Source organism: Mus caroli, unplaced genomic scaffold, assembly GCF_978045245.1.
Source record: "Mus caroli unplaced genomic scaffold, Mus_caroli_1 scaffold_11, whole genome shotgun sequence".
NCBI classification, from domain to species: Eukaryota; Metazoa; Chordata; class Mammalia; order Rodentia; family Muridae; genus Mus; species Mus caroli.
In genome coordinates, this window is record NW_028227266.1 from 97,780,612 (window position 1) to 97,800,424 (window position 19,813).

General features: G+C 44.3%; 1 protein-coding gene across 5 annotated transcripts; it reads left to right on the forward strand.

Moving 5' to 3' along the window:
• The first annotated feature begins 685 nt into the window (after nt 1-685).
• On the forward strand, nt 686-17,538 carry LOC110301941 (fas apoptotic inhibitory molecule 1). Of its 5 annotated transcripts, none has more exons than XM_029481149.2 (6): nt 688-824; nt 5,197-5,253; nt 6,409-6,541; nt 6,820-7,048; nt 13,349-13,398; nt 16,018-17,538. In XM_029481149.2, the coding sequence occupies exons 2-6, from the start codon at nt 5,210-5,212 to the stop codon at nt 16,165-16,167; spliced, it is 606 nt and encodes a 201-aa protein (XP_029337009.1). In that variant the 5' UTR covers nt 688-824; nt 5,197-5,209; the 3' UTR covers nt 16,168-17,538. The 5 variants fall into 5 exon arrangements, with proteins under 5 accessions (XP_021028323.1, XP_029337009.1, XP_029337010.1 ...); XM_029481150.2 differs by lacking the exon at nt 688-824 and adding an exon at nt 831-1,124; XM_021172664.2 differs by lacking the exon at nt 5,197-5,253 and having other exon boundaries at nt 686-824.
• The last annotated feature ends 2,275 nt before the right edge of the window (nt 17,539-19,813 follow it).

Genomic DNA, 19,813 nt, shown 5'->3' on the forward strand with positions numbered 1-19,813 from the left:
AGACTTTACAATAGCGTTAGGGACAATTCAGTGGTTGTGTGTTTGTACATATGTATTATATACACTAAAAAATAATTTATGTAACCCACGACCTCACCCAGGATAACTAAACGCCCTAGTATTGAACTCTATACCCTTTCCCTAAGGTTTGTCTGTCAGTAAGTGAAATTCAAACATCTCACTAAAGGAAGAACTATATATAATAGGGAGACAAGATGAGCAAAAACCTCTGGGCTAAGGGCTAAGTGTAAGGCTCGGCAGCCAAACAACACCTGTGGTCATACAGAGGGTTTCAAAGGCCGGACTCTTCCACCTAAAATGACCGTTCTTATAGCAGAGAATGGAAGGCCGGCAGGGCAGTGGGAACAAAGGGTCTCGGCGGAGGAGTTGCCTCTCTCGGAGGTGCGGGTTATTCCGAAGGCTACAAACGCTGCTGTCAGACCTGCACAACAAACAAGAAGGTGACACCCACAGGGCCTAGGGGCAGCAGCGGCGCAGCAAGGCGCACCGCAGAGCGCTCCACTGTGCACAGTGGCGCAGAGCGGCGCACAGCAGGAGCAGGATTGGCCCCAAAGCGGAGGGTAGGCGGGGCCTATAGAGGCAGACACCGGGAATTGGTTTTCGCGCGGAGCGTGGGCGGAGCCTCTGAAGAAGGCTCTCGCACTCGCGCAGGCGCAGTAGGACAGTGGGCGGGGTCTCGTTGAGCCCGGAAGGCAGTAGGAGGCTGGGCGCCCGGCATGCGGGTGCTGGAGCCCGGTGGGCGCGGCCGCGAGAGCTGCTGACTACGTCGTGCGGTCGGGAGCCGGTGACGGCGCGCGGAGCAGGTGAGCGCGGGAGACAGTGCTGGCAGCTTCGGCGGGCGCTTCCAGCTCGGCCTGGCCGAGCGGGCTCCGAGATGCGTGGTGCCCAGGCCTCGGTCGGCAGACAGCAAGCAGCAGTGGGCTCAGGGCAAGAGGCCCCGGAAAGAAAGGGTGTGGGGCGGCCACCCGAAGCTGCGGACCCTCCGGTGCCTCGGCGCAGTATTCGTGGCGCGGTCCGGAGTTCTCGGGCTTCGGACCTGTCGGAGTCTCGGTGCCGCTGCTGACTGCGTCCCAGGCGGCCCTTGGCCGAAATACCCCAGAGAGGTACCTACAAGTACCTACCTACACGTACCTCCCGGGGTTGCAGGAGGCCGAGCGAGCTAACCTCGCCGTAAGTGCTCGGTGGACCGGAGCTCTTGAGAGCAGCTCACTGCAGCATCCTTGCTGGCTGTGGCTACTTCCTTCGTGGAGGTTGGCTTTAGGGACAGATTTATTCCTGAATCGCTCTAGTGTTGCAATAAGCTCAACTCGAGTTGCTTAATGAAGGAGCCTGTTATCTTACAGCAGGCAGAGTGGGGTTCTGTAGTCTCTTCCTGTTGTTTTTCTCATGCAAAGGCTGACTTGGAGACCTGTCTCAGGTATAGAATGAACTGGTTCAATGAAACACAGCGAAATTACGCTGTACTCAAGGTGGAAGATGGTGGGACAGGTAACTTGAGTTGTTTTGCTGTTTAACCATCTAACGTTGCATTCAATCTGCCCCCTGTAACAGCGTGTAAACACAAGTTTAAAAATATGAAAATTGCCTTGCACTGCAACCAATGCTCATGTAAATTCCATTGTGGGCGGTGCTACTGTCGGGTGATGTCATCATAATTAGATTAGATAAGCACCGTTTCTGAAATACTGAATGGATTTTGGAAATACAGTTTATAGTAAAATCATCGTTAGTGATCTGGGGGTTGTTATTCCATATAAGGTTTTATGCTAAGAGCAGACCTGTGCAGGTCATGGTGAAGCTTAGGACAGAGTGGTGAGGTCAGGACGCAGGCGTGAAACAAGTGATAATATGAAGGTATAATAACAAGGTGTAATATGAATTATATTGACCATAACCAAGTAATTTAAGAAAAAAAAACCCTGTTGGGCCAAGAGAGCAACTCCAATGAGCTTTGAAAGTACTGAACTTGAAGTGTGTAAGATCACAAGTCACAAGACTGTTGGAACTTCAGGTCAAACACACAAACAAAAAAACAAACTTGTAGTGGAATCCCAAAGCAGGACTCTTGCAGAGGTATTTTGAACATGTTCTTAAATGTTATATGAGATTTATTGATGCGGATTACACAAGATGGGGAAAAATATTCCTTACACTCAGTGCCCTCTGTGCCTGTGGCCTGCTGGAAAGTTGAACAGATTAGGAATAGCAACGGGGTGTCACTTAAAGAGGCCTCTGTTACTTTGCTATCCCCATAATGAGGGAGAGAGTCTAGCAGAAGTGAGCTCAATGATTTTGTTATGACTTTTCATCGTGGAAATTGTAGGACTGGGTTGTAGCAAGGTTTAATCCTTGTGTAGAAAGCACTTTTAAAAGTTTCTCTTTGAAAGTGGCACAGGATTCTGTGCTTCACCGCCTTTCAGAAGCCATGAATGCTGTTAAAAGGTTTACAGTTGTTTGTTTGTTTGTTTGTTTTTTTAAAAGGAGTTCTAGATCTTTGGGGGCTGGAGAGACAGAGGTTAGGGGGCCTGCTGCTCTTGCAGAACAGAGTCCCAGAGGCTCACAACCACATCAACTCCAGCTGCAGGGAACCTGCTATCCTCTTATAACCTCCACGGGTACCTGTACTCACACATGCATGTGTGCGTGTGTGCACAAGTGCACAGGAGCGTGTGTGTGTGTGTGTGTGTGTGAGTGTGTGAGTGAGCGCACGCACATGTGCATATGCGCACATACACACAAAATGATGCACACACACACAAAATGATAAAAATCATAACAAATCTTAAGTCTTGCTTAAAAACAGTGGGTATATGAACAGGGAAAACTGAAATGCTTGTGAACTCTCACTAAGGCAGCCTTTCTCTTATTTGACCATATCTACAGAAAAAAAAATAAACACAGAAACTTGTGAATTTGTGTTTTGCCAATTTGACACTCACAATTATAAATAGAAATTGTCAGATAGTTGCTTACTCTGACCATTTTATATCATTTTTCCTAAGATGTGCCCTCTAAATTATTGGAGCGCACAACATCACTAATTTCTAAGTAGTCTGTGAATAATTGTGCGTGTATCAATATCTGTTGCTAGTTGCAAATTGTTTTTCTGCTTTTTGTTTGTTTGTTTGGGGGTTGTTTGTTCATTCCTTTTGGTTATTCAAGACTGGGTTTCTTTGTGTGGCCCTGGCTGTCCTAGAACTCACTCTGTAGACCAGGCTGGCCTCGAACTCAGAAATCCGCCTGCCTCTGCCTCTCAAGTGATGGTATTAAAGATGTGAGCCACTACTACTGGTCTAATCTTGTTTTTTTAACTCCCCTTTCAACTCACTGTGTCTTTATTTTATTTCTTTGTTGGTGTTTTGTTTTGTTGAGACACAGTCTCACTCTATAGCTCTAGCTGTCTTGGAACTCACTATGTAGACCAGGCTGACCTCAAACTCATGAAGATCTGCCTGCTTCTGCCTCACAAGTACTAGGATCAAAGGCATGTGCTACCATACCCAATGGCCCAGTGTCTATGATACTTGGATTAAAAAGGTGTTCAAATGAAGGAACCTATGTCTCATCTTTAAGAAAAACTTGCTTTTACTTTGTGTGTATGTGTGTGTGTGTGTGTGTGTGTGTGCGTGCATGCACTGGAGTGCAGGTGCCCTTAGAGTCTTAAGAGGACATCAGAACTTCCTATTGGAGGAGTTACAGGTGGTTGGGAGCTGCCTGCCTTGGATGGTAGGAACTGAACTAGTGTTCTCTGAAAGAGCAGTTCATGTTCTTAACCACTGAGCCATCTCTCCAGCCCCATGCTTTATTTAGTGCATCTCAGTAATATTTGGAGGTCTTTAGATTACAAAATACATCAACTTTCTCAGGTTTGAGTGGTGACCTTCCTACAACACTCTTAAAAGTCATATAACAAAATTTGAGTGACATCCCTTTGTCCTCTCTGATAGGCTGAGAAGGCCTTCAGTAGTTATAGCACATCACTGGGTGTGTCCTGTTGCTAGACATAGAAACCTTTCTTCTGGAATATTTTTGAAACGATTTGTGGCACCTGACTGTTTCTAGCAGAAGGGGTCGGCAGTTTCTCCTTGTTAGCAAAGGGAAGCATCCCTGGGCATCCAGGCAGGGAAGACACTTATTGAGGAGGGTGTTAAAACTGGAGCACACCTTGGGAGCGAAACACAGACAAAGCTATAGAAGCATTGCCAGGAGTAGGCTGCTCACTGCAGCTTCCTCTCCGGCATCTCCTGTGCGTGTTAGCATCTGTATGCTTCCGAGTAGCTCCCTAGCGCCTGCCTTCTCCATGGAGTGTTTGCTGCACCTGTAAGCACAGGCGAACCTCCGGCTTATGAAACTTAACTAACACTGAAACAGTGCTCTTCTTGCTTGGTCCTGGTCTCTGCTTCTAGATGCACCTCTGCTGGAGAGCTGAATGAGACCTGTAGGACTGCGGCCCTGCTGGCTGACGTAAATAAGCGAATAAACTTTGCTCTCACAGGACAAGCTAGCATATTCTTAGCTGTCTCTGGGGGGAAATGATTTAAATTATGTTAACCTTCTAAAATAGAAGGGTTGGGTTTTAAACCTCACCCTGAATGTTGAAGCTGCCCCCGTGTTTGCTTTGGAGTTTCACATATTCACTGTTTGTCTCAGCATTTGGTGTGCTCCCCGGAGCACGGCCTCAAACCCTTGGGGCTTCCTGTGCTCCAGGAAGACACCTGGGACTGGGTGGTCCCTTGGGCTCAGACAGCTTTAATATGATATAATATTCGAGATAAACTAGAATTTGTGCCCCCATTTTAACAAACTATTTTTAAGAAATTATAATCCCAACACTTGGGAGGCAGGCAGATCTGTGAGTTTGAGGCTAGCCTGGTCTACAGAGTGAGTTCCAGGATAGCCAGAGCTACACAGAGACACTCAAGAAAAAAAATTTTAATGAACAAATACATTGTAAACATTTAACATAAAAAAAATGGATTGGCTGATTTGTATGCTCAATTCTCTCTGAAAACAAAAGACTGCCCTTCTCCTGTACATAATTGAATATGTGGGCAATTTATGAAAGGATCGCAAAGTTAAAAAAAAAAAAAAGCCTTTGTAGCTGTCTTTGTCGCTTCCAACCTCTCCCTGCTGCATTTCTGCTTTTCTCTCTTCTGGCTGCTAATTGGATTGCAGACTGTCGCTAACCATGGCGTCTGGAGATGACAGTCCTATCTTTGAAGATGATGAAAGGTAAATGTCTTGTTTTGCAATAAAGCTAGCCCTTGAAAGTTTGGGGGTTGTTAGGATAGGCCTGGAGAGTTCTGCGCCTGTTGGGGACGCATTCTCTGTCATCACAGAATGCAGGCTCTGCTTTCTGACTTGGAGGAGATGGTAATGAGTGGGTATGGCCGCAGTAAATGTGGCATCCTCTTCCATAGACCGTTCTCAGCACAGAAGTCTTAGCAACCACTTGCAGATGGTTTAGAGCATACAAAGTAAGAGATTAGAACAGGTGGAGAGAGAGATTCCAGAGAACAGTGTTGGAGCCAGAGTCTCGATTTACAGCCTACTCCTCTTGACACTGTCAATGTGGCCCTGCTTAAACTTTGGGGACTCTGTACCTCCTCTTTAAGGGACTGATAGCATCCTTCTCATGGAGAGGAGTCTGAGATTTAATGGCAAAACTGGTCCACAGAGAGCACCAGCCAGCCACAGTCAGCTGTGACCCTATTACTTCAGTAAACATTACTACACAAAGCCAATCATCTATATCAATATCAAACTTCTTCTATGATAGTGTTTGAATGACAAATTAGAACACCTTTGTTGTTGTTGTTGTTATTGTTGTTGTTGTTAAATTCCCAGTCATTGGTTCTGAAAAGTTCGAAGAATTCTTGTTTGGGATCGATCTGATATATTTATTAGCACGGCTAATTTCGGGGCTTTTGGTTTTTTGCAGAAGTGGTCATAAAGTAGATGTTTTCCCTGACCTTTCCATGTACGAGACTAGCCCCGCCCAGCGTGCTGTCTGGGATTAACTGTTACAGTCTTAATTGTATTAGTATTTAGGTGACTTTGGGATTATTAGACTATTCCTGTGCATAGCTGCCTCTTGAGGGGAGAGCCGGGAGAGAGAAGCAGCTGCATGTGCTGTGAGTAGGGCGTCTGGGGGCATCACTTTACCATCTCATAGTTCCAGGGCCCCTGAAAACCTGGTATTACCATGCTGGAAGGGCTAACTAATCAATCTCTTACTGAGTTTTTTTGGTTTTGTTTTTTGGGCTTTTTTTTTTTTTTTGATTTTTTGTTTTTTTGTGAGTTTTTTTGGTTTTGGTTTTGGTTTTGGTTTTTGGTTTTTGGTTTTTGTTTTCCTTCCCCATTTTAATGGCTGTTTTATTCCTCCAGCCCTCTCTATAGCCTGGAAAAAATGACGGATCTCGTAGCTGTTTGGGACGTAGCATTAAGTGATGGAGTCCACAAGATTGAATTTGAACATGGGACCACATCAGGCAAGCGGGTTGTGTACGTGGATGGGAAGGTAGGAGACCATGTGTGACTTTGTAAAAACAAGACAGCGACGCTTGGTTTTGTCTACATATTTGGCTTATATAAAGCAACCCAATGGCTACTACAGAATACATAGACTTTAACTTCTAACATCTAAACTTAGAATGACTATCCTGGGAAACTGGACAAGGAGTAATAAAAATATAAATCGTACTGTCATTAGAACACTCTGAATTTTTTTATGTTGTTTTTAAAATCGAATACTAATTTTTCTCTGTGCTTATTACAACTGTATATATTATCATGTAGGAAGAGATAAGAAGAGAATGGATGTTCAAGTTGGTGGGCAAAGAAACGTTCTGTGTTGGAGCTGCAAAAACCAAAGCCACCATCAATATAGATGCCATAAGTGGCTTCGCATATGAGTACACGCTGGAAATCGACGGGAAGAGCCTCAAGAAGTACATGGAGAACAGGTCAAAGACCACCAGCACCTGGGTGCTGCGCCTGGACGGCGAGGACCTGAGAGTTGTTTTGGGTAAGTCGGGACTGTCGCTGCAGAGCCTTCCGGCCATCGTGATATTCTGCTCTCCTGACTTCTGTGGCCACTTTCCTAGGCTAGAGAAAGGGTCTTCATTTAGCCCACTGGGTTTTACATGTGGAATCTTAATGTCAGGTTTGATAAGGTTGGATTTGAAGGTTATAATCTTGGGTTTAAGAAGTAATATCTATCCAGGCATCGACGGTTTGCAATCTCTCTATATAAATAAAAAAGCAGTTAGAAATTTAAGAACCCTCGCGAGGACAAGAATTTTCTGCAGGTAATAGTGGGAATAGGGTTCCATGAGATCAGAGCCCTGAAAGCCCAGGTTAAAGTGAGCTTTTAAGAAGTAACCTTGTCAGCCAGGAGATGGTGGTGCACGCCTTTAGTCCCAGCACTTGGGAGGCAGAGACAGGCGGACCTCTGCGGGGCTAAGCCTAGTCTACAGAGCAAGGTTCAGAACAGCCAGAGCCACACAGAGAAGTCCTATCTTGAAAACAAAAACCAGGAAAGCACCTTTTCGTTATTCTGATGCCCCCATTTCCTTCTTATATTACTAAACAAAAATGGTGTAATAAATAAATGAATCAAATAATTCATTTATTTAGGTCGTGTTTGTTAACTGCCTCTCAAAAGGAAGATAGTCTGCCAGACATTGAGGGTGCACAGAAAAAAGGAACTTTGAGCATGGCTCAGCAGTTCATATTCTCACTGGGTGCTAGCAAGTAAGGTTTTTGTTTGTCTGGATTTGTTTTGGTTTTAGATGAGAAATATTTGTCAATAATAAGTCACATAAAAAAACTCAAAGCCAGGCATGGTGGCTCATACTAGACGTCCCAGCACTTCAGAGACTGAGACAGGAGAAACCAGAAGGTTGAGGCAGTTGGACTACAGAGTCAGACTGTGTCCTTTTACAAGAAGGGAGGGGGAGGTAAATAAAATAGTTACTTAGTGTAAAATGTCAGTTTGGCTTGTGGTGCGTCCGTGTTTTCTGTAAAGTGGTACCTAGCTGAAGAGCTGTCAAATTTGGGTTATATTGGATTTTCTTTCTGGCAAAACCAACTGAGAGTTTGCTGGTGTCTTGATGCACACACAGTGTTTATTGTTCTCTTTCTCTTCAACATTGACAGCTGTATCCACCAGGGTTCCCTAGAGGAACAGAACTCATAGGGTGAAAAAATACACACGCACACGCACACACACGCACACGCACACGCACACACACACACACACATTTATCAGACTGACTGGCTCATTGCTGTGCTCTGGGTATTCCAGTCATGGTGGTCTCACACTGGAGAGAGAGTTCATCCCATGAGTCTGGTGTCTTAGCAGCAGTATCAACCTGGGACCGAAGGCGGAGGGGCCTTGGAGAGCCGCTCGTCTTCAGTCCACAGTGGAAGCCTGATGAAGCTGAGTTCTGATATCAGGGAGGGAAGATGCAGCAGCAGGGTAGACGCACCACCTATCTAGAGTGAAGGCAGGCAGGCTGAAAGCAAAGCTTCTTTCCATGGGGGCTGCCCCTGGGAGGTGCTGCCCTCATTTAGTATGCACCTTCCCACTTCACTTAGCCTGAACATTCACACATGTGCTCTGTGGCTAACCTTTGGGCTGATTCCAGATCCAGACAAGTCGGCAACCAGGATTAAACACGACAACAATTATTAGTGCTTAATGTCTTGACTATTCATTCATCAGCTCTTGCCAAACAGTAATACTTGAATTCTTTCTTTCTTTGCTTCCTGTCTACATGTTTGTCTAACAAGACACTCCCAGTCACCTAGCTGTTGGGCTGTTGTTATTCCTTTAGTCTCCAGCTTTCAAACTACTGACTTGTTTTCAATTTGAAATCATTGTTAGTACTAAGATGGGAACAATTCGATCTGCTGTAGTACCAAATTGTAATTACCACTTTCATCGATGCTTAAAATGTCCCTTTTGGGGACAGGGGAGCTTTATGTATGTGTGTGTGTATTTGTTTTGAGACCGGGCCTTGCTCCATCTCTGCTGGCCTGGTGTTCTCTGTGTCTCCCAGGCTGGTTGTAAACGTTTGCCTGTCCTTGTGCCCCTGCCTCCCAAGTGCGTAGATTGCAGGTGTGAGACACAAAAATGTGCTGTTTTTAACCCCCAAGGAGCTTGTTAGAGTGGCTCCTGAGTCCCTTTGGCATATTCCTAGTGGACTTTGGCAGCCACCTCCAGCTTCCTTCCTTCAGACATAACAGGATGATTGGAGCTGTTTTGAACATTTATGCCTACATTTAGATATTGAGGAAAAAATTATTTCAAGATTTTAATGTAATCTAACCAGACACTAAGAGTATTTGTTCTGTCATCATTTGCTGATTCTCAGTGAGCAAAACAAGGAAATCAGGTTGGGAATTGATGGATGGATGATAGATGATAGATAGATAGGGAACAAGGGTGGGAATAGCACAGAGGGAAGAAGGAAAATAGGATAGGAACAGATCATTGCTGGTTTTGTTTTGTTTTGTATTTTAACACAGGGTCTCTCTGTGTATCAATGGCTAGCCTGGAACTTAATATGTAGACCAGGCTGGACTTGAACTCCCAGATCCTCCTGCCTCTAAGAGAACTTTTCTTTGAGGTGTCTTCTGAGTTCATAGTGATACTTGGTAAGTCAAGATGAGGAGAATAGGTTTTACTTAACCTTAGCTAACCTTTCCCCCACTTAGAATCCTCCTTTTCTTTTTTTTTAAAGGTGTAAGTATGTATGTATGTATGTATGTATATATGTATGTATGTATGTATATGAGTACACTGTAGCTGTACAGATGGTTGTGAGCCATCATGTGGTTGCTGGGAATTGAACTCCAGCCCCACTCGCTCTGGCCCAGAGATTTATTTATTATTATATGTAAGTACACTGTAGCTGTCTTCAGACACACACCAGAAGAGGAAGTCAGATCTCATTACAGATGGTTGTAAGCCACAATGTAGTTGCTGGGATTTGAACTCCAGACCTCTGGAAAAGCAACCAGTGCTCTTAACTACTGAGCCATCTCTCCAGCCCAGGACACATGGGATGATGGGATTACAACATCACATAACTTACTCGCCTTTTGCCAAATTGCAGACATATACAATGATTCCATAGCATTAGCAGCGCTGCCACCATGAACATAATCACCAACAGCGTGTTCACACTGTTTGTGCATCATCCTCCAGCTGCTCTCAGCTCTGCTCCCCTCCTGCCAGCCCTCACTTACAGGCAATCAAGCCATTGTGTTTCAGCTTCTGTCTGGTCACTGTGATGCCTGAATCTTCTGTCAGTGTTCCTGAAGAAGGGCTCATGGGAACAGTATTTTGAATTCTTGTTGTATCTACAGGAGCAGGGCTTGGGGATGCTCAGCCAGCCTGCTCTCTGCTGAACTCTGCCTTTAGGCCCCCACAAGGGGTAACACAGTTGCTCCCTGCTCCCTGCTCCCTGCTCCCTGCTCCCTGCTCCCTGCTCCCTGCTCCCTGCTCCCTGCTCCCTGCTCCCTGCTCCCTGCTCCCTGCTCCCTGCTCCCTGCTCCCTGCTCCCTGCTCCCTGCTCCCTGCTCCTTAGTGGCACAGCCATGCTTCCCCTGCCATTCTGGATTGCATCTCCTCAAGCAACAGCCAGAATAACCCTCTCCTCTCCTGTGTTGTTTCTGTCAGAGCAGGAGAGGGGAGAGTGACACAGACACAGCTTCATCTGCAGGAAGCGTGGGGAGAACTCTGAGCCTTTAACCACGCTGGTTGCTGGTTGCTCTTACTTTATCTCTTTCTGTGAAGGCCAGTCATTGTACTAGAACAGTAAATCCATGTTTGTGAATGTTGGTTGATCCAGTATATAGTCAAGGAATTTGGAAGATGTTTCTGTTAATAATCTATTACTCAAAATTACCCCATTTCCTTTTGCTCCATATTTGAACTGTATTTTTATGTACAGTTCTTATTTTTCCAGGCTTTCTTGTTGGCTTTCTCTTACTTACTTATTTACTTAACTTACTTTGGGTTTTCAAGAAAGGGCTTCTTCATGTAGCCATGTCTGTCCTGAAACTCACTCTATAAACTAGGCTGGCCTGGAGCTCACAAAGATCTGCCTGCCTCTGCCTTTTGAGTCCTGCAATTAAAGGCATGCGCCGCCGCCACCACACCCAGCCTGTCTTTCTCATTCTTGTGTAGAGTATGTGTGTATCATTTGCACATCCTTCCATTTTCTTATGTCAGCATTTTTCTCATAGTCTCCATCCCTTGAGTTCCATTTTATGCGTGTTGGTGTTTTTCCCACATGTATGTCTGTGCACCCCATGCCTGCCCTGCTGCAGAGTCAGAAGAGGTCACTGGATCCCCTTGAGGTGCAGACAGTTGTAAGCTACAATGTAATGCTGAGAATCAAACCCTAGTCTTCTAAGAGCAGCCAGTGCTTGCAACCACTGGGCTGTCCCTCCAGTCCCCCTTCTTCCCCTTTCAATCCTTGGGTTAGTTCCTCTCTGCTGGAGAGCAGGAGATCCAAGCCTTTTCCAGCCTGGCTGCCTAGGGTTTACTCTCATGGATGCTGCTGGCAGCTCCCAGTTTCATCTTGTTCCCTGAAATGCATCTTTAAGGGATTATTTCTGTGGTTGAGGAGATAAACATTTCTTGGCTTCTAAACTGAGCTGCTATTTTTCTTGAATATAGCGTAATCATTTCCCTCAGAATGTATGAAGGTTTTAGTCCCCAACTTTATTTCCATGTTGTATTCTTCACTGTTTTAAATGGGTTGTGTGCCTGTGTGACTCTCCCCCCTCCCCTTATTGAAGCTTTACTAATTGGCTTTATCCATCTTTCTGAATGTCACCATGATGTGGTCAGGGATGCAGTGACTCACTTCATCCCAACACTTACTAATGGGAATTTTAGTTGTGAGGGGTTTAGAGCAGTGGTTCTCAGCCCGTGGGTGGCAACCTCTTTGGGGGTTGCATATCATATATTTACATTACAGTTCATAACAGTAGTGTAAGTACAGTCATGAAGTAGCAACAAAATACTTCCTTCATTGGGTATCACTACAACATGAGGAACTACGCTGAGGGTTGCAGCATTAGGACGGCTGAGAACCCTGGGTTAGAGACCTCGTGCGTGTGAACATTCTGGCCTTCGTTTTTGGACAGCCTTGCAGTGTGGTTCTGGCTTGTTATTATATAACATTGCTTAGATATATCCATGATCTTTTCACTTGTGCAGATTTTGAAAATTTTGTATTCCAATATAATCTATTTTTATTTATGGCTCTGGATTAGCCATGCCCCTCATGGGCATGTCAGCAAATCCTTCTAGCTAATTTAGATAGTCTGAACACGTGTGCATTTCAGTAAATAGACTGACTGCCAGTTCTCACTACGACTGTCCCTGATCTTTGTTCTGGGTGTTCAGCCACACATTGTGATCCACTGGGTTTCCCTGCCTCTGACCATGTGTAAATCACATTCAGACAGCCTCTGGGGTGACCTGTTGCCTTCCCCCTGTCACATTTAGCCCTCCTCAGAGGCTTCCTGCAGTTTAAATGAGGTGGCCATCTGGCTCAGGATGTAGAGAGAAGGGAAGCTCCTTTGGCTTGTGTCCCACAGCAGGTAGCCTGCCAGGGTCACACCTTCTGCTGGACCCTCAGACATGACCCCTGGGCTTGACTTTGTCCTTGGATCCCAGTGCCCACAAAGGTCACTCTTTCTCTCTGCTTCCTCATCTGGTTCCTTGTCACCACAGTCTTCCAGCCTATTCTTAGGACTCCAGTGTTGACAGGCAGTGTTGGGGACTCCCCCTACTGTGAACTATGGTAGCAAGCTACTGTCTGAGGATGTACAGTGATCTTGTAGAGCCCGCACGTGTGATCTGTTTTTCCTTAGCATCTAGGAGTTTATGCCACCATCCAGTTAGCTCTGTCTATGTTGAGGCAGGAGTTATCTAGTCACTGGTGCTAAATCCCACTCCCAGTGAGCATCTGAACTTACTAAACCACGTTTTCTATGACTAAGGGCTTCCTCATTCCCTCATTGATTTGTAAACTCTTTTACAAAGATTATCCTTCAGAATTTTTTTGTTTAATCAAAATTTTTAATCACATTCTGATGGGACTATAACCTTCTTAAAAGATTTCAATAAATTTTTTTTGGTTTCATTTATGAGCAGAGTTTCTTCAAATTTTGAAAGTTCCAAAGACATTGAAAGTACGGAGTCTTAAAATGTAATTGTAGTTTATAGTGTACCCAATTTTACAAACGAAGTTAACCTGACATATAGAATTATAACTTGGAATTCATGTTGCTTTTACAGAGAAAGACACTATGGACGTATGGTGCAATGGTCAGAAAATGGAGACAGCGGTGAGTTGCCTTCCTCTATCCTGGTATGTGACAGTGACAGTGACAGTTCCTCACCCTGGAGCTTTTTAAAACGTAATATAGAGGCAAGGATATATGGGTAAGGAGGGTGAGAGCTATAGAGAACGCTCAGTCATATAAACTGCAGGCAAGTGCAAGGGCCTGAGTTAGGATTCCCAGCTAGGCATGACCCCGCCTCCCCTCCATACCCTCTTCACCCCACCCACCACACACACGCGTACACACACACACACACACATGTACACACACACACCAAACACCACGCATACACACACCACACACACCACACACACCACACACACACACACACACACACACACAGCTGGAGCAATGACTCCGTGGTTAACAGCACTTGTTGCTCTTGCAGAGGGCAGATTCAATTCCCAGCACCCACATGGTGGCTTACAAACATCCGTGGCTCTGGTTCCAGGTGATCAGCGCCCTTTTCTCACCTCTATGGCACCAGGCACACATATGGTATATAGAGATACATGCAGGCAAAGCATGCAGACATATAAAATTTAAAAGTTAAAAAGAAGAAAAATTCATTTTATGTGTTTGAGGCAAGGTTCCTCTGTGTAGCCCTGGCTGTCCTGGGACTTGCTTTGTAGACCAGACTGAACTCACAGAGATTCCCCTGCCTCTGCCTCCTAAGTGCTGGAATGGAAGGTGTGCACCACCATGCCCGCTTCTCAAATAATTTCTTTAAAAATGAAATAGAATTTTAAGACAGTAAATGAAAGCTAGGGCTGTAGCTCACTAGCAGCACACTCACCCACGGGTGAGGCCCTCAACTTCATCCCCAGCACCGAAAAACTGGCAGTAAAAAGGTGGGTTTCTGAAATCATTGCGGATGTCATTCGTACAGAGTAATGGGTTTCAGTTATAAGTGCACGCAGCTTTAGGAAGTAGGGTAAAGATAATGTTCGTCTATGATGGGCTTGTTATTAGTGACTGGCAGGAAGCCAGCATGAAGCCAGGCCTCTGTAACCCCACTGCCTGCTTGTAGCTACAGCAGTTGGGCAGCGTGGGCAGCTTCCCTACCTCAGCCTGCCCCCATCTGTGCACATGTGCAGGCTGCCCACCCCTCCTGTGCAACCCGGATTTTCACCCCAGTGTCATCACTAACGTGTGTGAAGCTGCTAAGAAGCAGGGATCGTGTTAGCAACCCTTGCTGGGCTATCCAAAGGCTTCTGCCAAGGCTCAGGACAAAGTACCCCAGGACATGCCACACACATTACACATCCCCTAAAGACCATCTGCTGGAGCAGCTCAGAGCCCAGAAAGCACTTCCTCTGCCTCCCATGTGCTTGCTGTTGCTCAGAGAGCGTGGGCTCCTGGCTAGCTCACTCTGTCCATCTCTCTGATGCTCAGATGTGCTGTCAGGACCCAGAGACTCATGCGCTAAGCAAGGCCTCGAGCACTGAGTCAGGTCCAGCCCATGAAGACAAGGCTGAAGTCTGAGTGTGCTTCCCTTGCTTTCTGGCACAATTCATCTCTGTCCTCAAAGCCCCTGCTTTTTAAGCTCCAGTTCTATTCCATAGAAATAGAATATGAACCGTAAGTATGAAACTTAGATGTAATTTCACCTTTCCTAGAAACAGCACTAAAGGGAAGGGGAAGGTGGGTTAATTTTAATGCTTAATTTAAATCAGTATATCAAGAGTGTCTTAAGAGGGGCTGGAGAGATGGCTCAGTGGTTAAGAGCACTGACTGCTCTTCCGAAGGTCCTGAGTTCAAATCCCAGCAACCACATGGTGGCTTACAATCATCCGAAATAAGATCTGACACCCTCTTCTGGAGTGTCTGAAGACAGCTACAGTGTACTTACATATAATTAATAAATAAATCTTAAAAAAAAAAAGAGTGTCATAAGGACTCATGATGGTATATGCCTTACTTTAATCCCAGCGCTCAGGAGGCAGAGACAGGCAAATCTCTGTAAATTCAAGGCCAACCTTGTGAGAACTGGGTAGTTCCTGGTCAATTCCAGGACAGTTAATACAGAGTCGTCACACTGGGTACCCATTAACCTTCAACCTGGAGGGAACTGGTTTTCTAGTGGGAACCCTTCTGTCTTTTGCATGATGGCACTTCAGCAAGTTATTAAATATGTTGCTCTTCAATTTCTGTGTCTATAAAATGAGTATAATAAAGATACTTCCGGCAGCTGCTGTAAAGACAGTTGCAATGTTGAGAATAACTGAGGAATGTGTATTGATGTGTTACTGTTTTTAGTTTTACAAACATCGTCTATACTGAGGACACAGAACTTTCTTCTCCTGAAACTTAAGATCCCTCACTGACACCCATGGTTTGTTGTAAGTGAGGGACTCTAAACGTAATCTCTAGGCTCTAATTTCGCAGTGTTTGATGTTATGACCCGTAACTTGATGTACATAGGTATTTTGGCTGTGTGTATATCTGTATATGGGTGTCAGATCCCCTGGAACTGGAGTTACAGACAGTTGTGAGCTGCCAAGTGGGTCCTCTGGAATAGCAGAGCCATCTTTCCAACCCCATGACTGGTTCTTTAAGATGACGTCACTGCTCAGACAAAGAGCTTTCTGCACCCTGACACTTTCTCCTTCGCTGTCCTAGGGCGAGTTTGTAGATGACGGGACTGAGACGCACTTCAGCGTTGGGAACCATGGCTGTTACATAAAAGCCGTGAGCAGTGGAAAGAGGAAAGAAGGGATTATCCATACCCTCATTGTGGATAACAGGGAAATCCCAGAGCTCACTCAGTGACACCTTCTTACTGAGTTCTGAGCTGAGGAGGTGACCTCGGGACTCGCCGATGGCTGTGGTAATTAAATGGGTTCAATATGTACATATTGGTAGATTTAGTCTGCAATGTTTTTATTTTTATCTTTTGTTACTTGAAACTGTAATATTCCAATGGTCAAGAAAAAACATGGACTCATAAAAATTTATTTTTAACTAATATAAAGTGTTTCTAATTCAAATGGAAAATAAAATGTGGACCAAACCACTAACATCTCACAACAGAAACCTTGACTGTAGTTAACACTGTAGAATAAAATGGTGCTGCTGGCCCTGCACAGCAGTGGGTTTGCTTTCGTGTGTTTCGCGCCTGTGCAGCTAGGTTAGCCTGTCATTTGAAGCAATTGATGTAATCAGAGAAAACAAGAAGCAGTTTTCTGCCTGAAGGCATGAAAAAAATTCAGTGATGTCATAGAAGAATTAATGTAAGTGCTGAAGAGATGGCTCAGCAGATAGGAGTGCATGCTGTTCTTGCAAAGGACCTGGGTTCAATTCCCAGTATTCACGTGGCAGCTCACACTAGCTATAATTCTAGCCCTAGGGGACTGAACCCCCTGTTTTGACCTCCATGGATATCATACATGCATGTGGTACACATACATACATTAGGACAAAAGAATCATACACATAAAATGAAAATAAATCACTCACACCTTTAATCCCAGCACTTGGGAGACAGAGGCAGGTGGATCTCTGAGTTTGAAGTCAGCATGGTTTACAGAGTGAGTTCCAGGACAGCCAGGGCTACAGAGAAACCCTGTCTTGAGAAAAAAAGAGGGAAAAAAATGAATTTTATATAAATTCATAGACAGGAAAGAAATACCCTTTATATATGTATATAGTCTTAGAAATCCTTTTATAATGCCCACATTAGGAGAAAATTAATAACCAAAAGTGGCAAAAAGATAAAAAAAGGAACCTCAGGGCTATGATAATGTTCTTGTCTTCATCTGAATGCTGGTTACAAGGACAACTTATAAACATTAATATACCTGTACACTGTTTACTTTTCTATAACATATGCTCTGCACAAATCTGAAAATAGTAATTTTATAATTGGTTTAGGGATGTAGCTCAGTGGTAGAAGGCTTGCCTAGAGTGAGTGAGGCCATGTTTGAACCCAGCACTGCCCCTGTGTGCACACACACAGACACACACAGTGACTGAAGCATATACAAGCCTACTCAACGCATTCTTTAAAAGCACCCTCACTCTCTCTTCTCTTAGCAGTCTGTCACTTAGGAATGAAACCATGAGCAATGGCTCAATGGTAAGAGAACTAGCCAGCCTTGAGCTGAAATTGTGGCCTAAAATAAATCTGTCTTTTAAATTGTTTCCCTTGGGTATTTTGTCATAGTGATGGTTGTGATTACAGGGGGAGAAGTAAAACAGATCCATATAGAGAGAACCTCTTAGAAACGTCCCCTGTCAATAAAAAAGCCAATAGCCGATGAGCTGAGATGCGAAGGAGTGAGCAGGCTGGGACTGGGACTGAAGGAGAGGTAACAAACTACACTGTAGGTAGAGAATAGTTTAAATGGGTTAAATAGCTGGTCAGGGAATGTGGCCTAGGCACTTATTCATAAATAAAAAGCCTCAGAGTCGCCATTCCAGGAGCAGAGATTGGGAAAGGAAAACTTGGAATTAAAAATAATTTTTTTTATAGATCCAAGAGTGAGAGGGTAGAAAATCCCTCTATGGTACCCTAAAACCATAGGGCAGGAGTCTATTGGCAAACCAAGGGGCTGAAGACAGGAAAGTCTAGAGGAAGGGCAAGAAGGTTTAAAACAGGAAGCATTTGGTGTCATACTACTCCTGAGGGCGAAAGCTTGAGAACTGGTGTGCATGGCTGTAGACAGCTCTTTCTTCTGGGCCTGACATCATCACCACCTTGGAGTGACCTTAACCCTTGACAGTCATGGCGCCAAAATCAACCACTTTGGCAGGTAGTGAGGTGTGTGGTAAAACAATGGGCCTTGTGGCTGCTTCCTCTTGGAAGGAGGGGAAGAGTCACAGACCTTCCATGAGATCGTAGTTGATACTTCCTCTGTTTTAATATAAGAGGTAAAATAATTGACTGGGATGGGACTTGTCAGAGGTACAGCTGCCTGGGAGTCACCCATGATCTTGTGAGAAACCAGTAAGTCTCGTTGTTTTCCAAGCTAGATCTGACAGGATCTTTCTTTGCTTTATGGACTTCCTCCCTATTTGGGGTGTGTAGATGTTTATTTTTATAAAACACGAGACACCAGTTGCTCTGGCAACCTGGGGGAGGGTGGTGAGGAAATGGAGAACAGCCCCAGTGAGATGGGCCTGTACTACAGCGAGTGAGGAATTGGTGGGGCATGAGTAAAGATGAACAAAGTAAGTGACCATTGGAAGGCACCTGAAAGCCATGGGCAAGGCTCCATTGGCAAACCAAGGGGCTGGAAACAGGGAAGTCTAGAGGGGAGAACTAGGCATTTGGAAGCCTGGGTGCAGGAGAAGATGGAAGTCCAGAGATGATACTCCATGTGCACATAAACACTGAGTGGCCCCAAGACTGAACCTCAAGCACCAATCAGTCCACAACATGACAGATTAGGATAACAGCAAACCAATACAAGTGCCCATTCATCAAGGGTGGAACAGATGCCCATAGCAAGAAATACAGCCAATGACCAAACTCCAGATACAGATCCTACCACAAAAAACTACATGAATGACCAGGATAAAACATCTCCCAAAGTGAGCATTCTCATAGTTGTATTCCCTGAGAAAAGCAACTTAACAAACAATAACAAAAAGTTATTTTAAAATAGCAACTCTAAGGATGTCAAAGGAACTTGAAGAGGATATAAATAAATGCCAAAATGAAGACTGAAAACACAGTTGAATGAAACAAGGGGGAAATTTCAACATATGAAAATAGAATTTAAAAAAAAGTCTGAAGAAAAGCCAGACTAAAATAAAACTCAAAATTAAAAATTCAGTAAGCCAAATAAAAAGTGCAATTGAAAGTCTCACACATGGAATGAATCAAGTAAAAGAAGATCAAAGCTTTAAAAAAAAAAAAGGTATTGAATAACCTAGCCAAAGAAAATATTAAATCCATCCCCCCACCAAAAAAAAAAAAAAAAACAAAAAACAAAACCATAAACAGAACACACAGGAACTCTGAGACACTGTAAAAGGGAAAAACCTATGACCCACAGAAACCCAAGTAAAAGGTACAGACAGTATTTTCAAAAACTAATAGAAAAAAAAAATCCCCATATCTAAGGAAAAAGATGGCTATCAAGGTGCAAGAGAATATATATCAAATTAGACAGGCCCAAAAGGAAGAAAAACTCCCCATCCCTTAATAAAACACTGAATGTATAGAATAAGCAACAACAATAGATATCAAAAGTTTCAACAGAGAAACAGGTCACTCACCTATAAAAGCAAGCGAAGACTTTAAAAACCAAAAGGGCTTGGACTGATTATCTGAGATTTCTGAATGACCACAGATACCAGCCCAAACTACTATACCCAGCCAAACTATCAGTTGCAATATAAGGAGAAAGAAAAAAAAAAATCTGTGATAAAAGCAGATTAGAGAAATGTATGACCACTAAGCCAGCTCTAA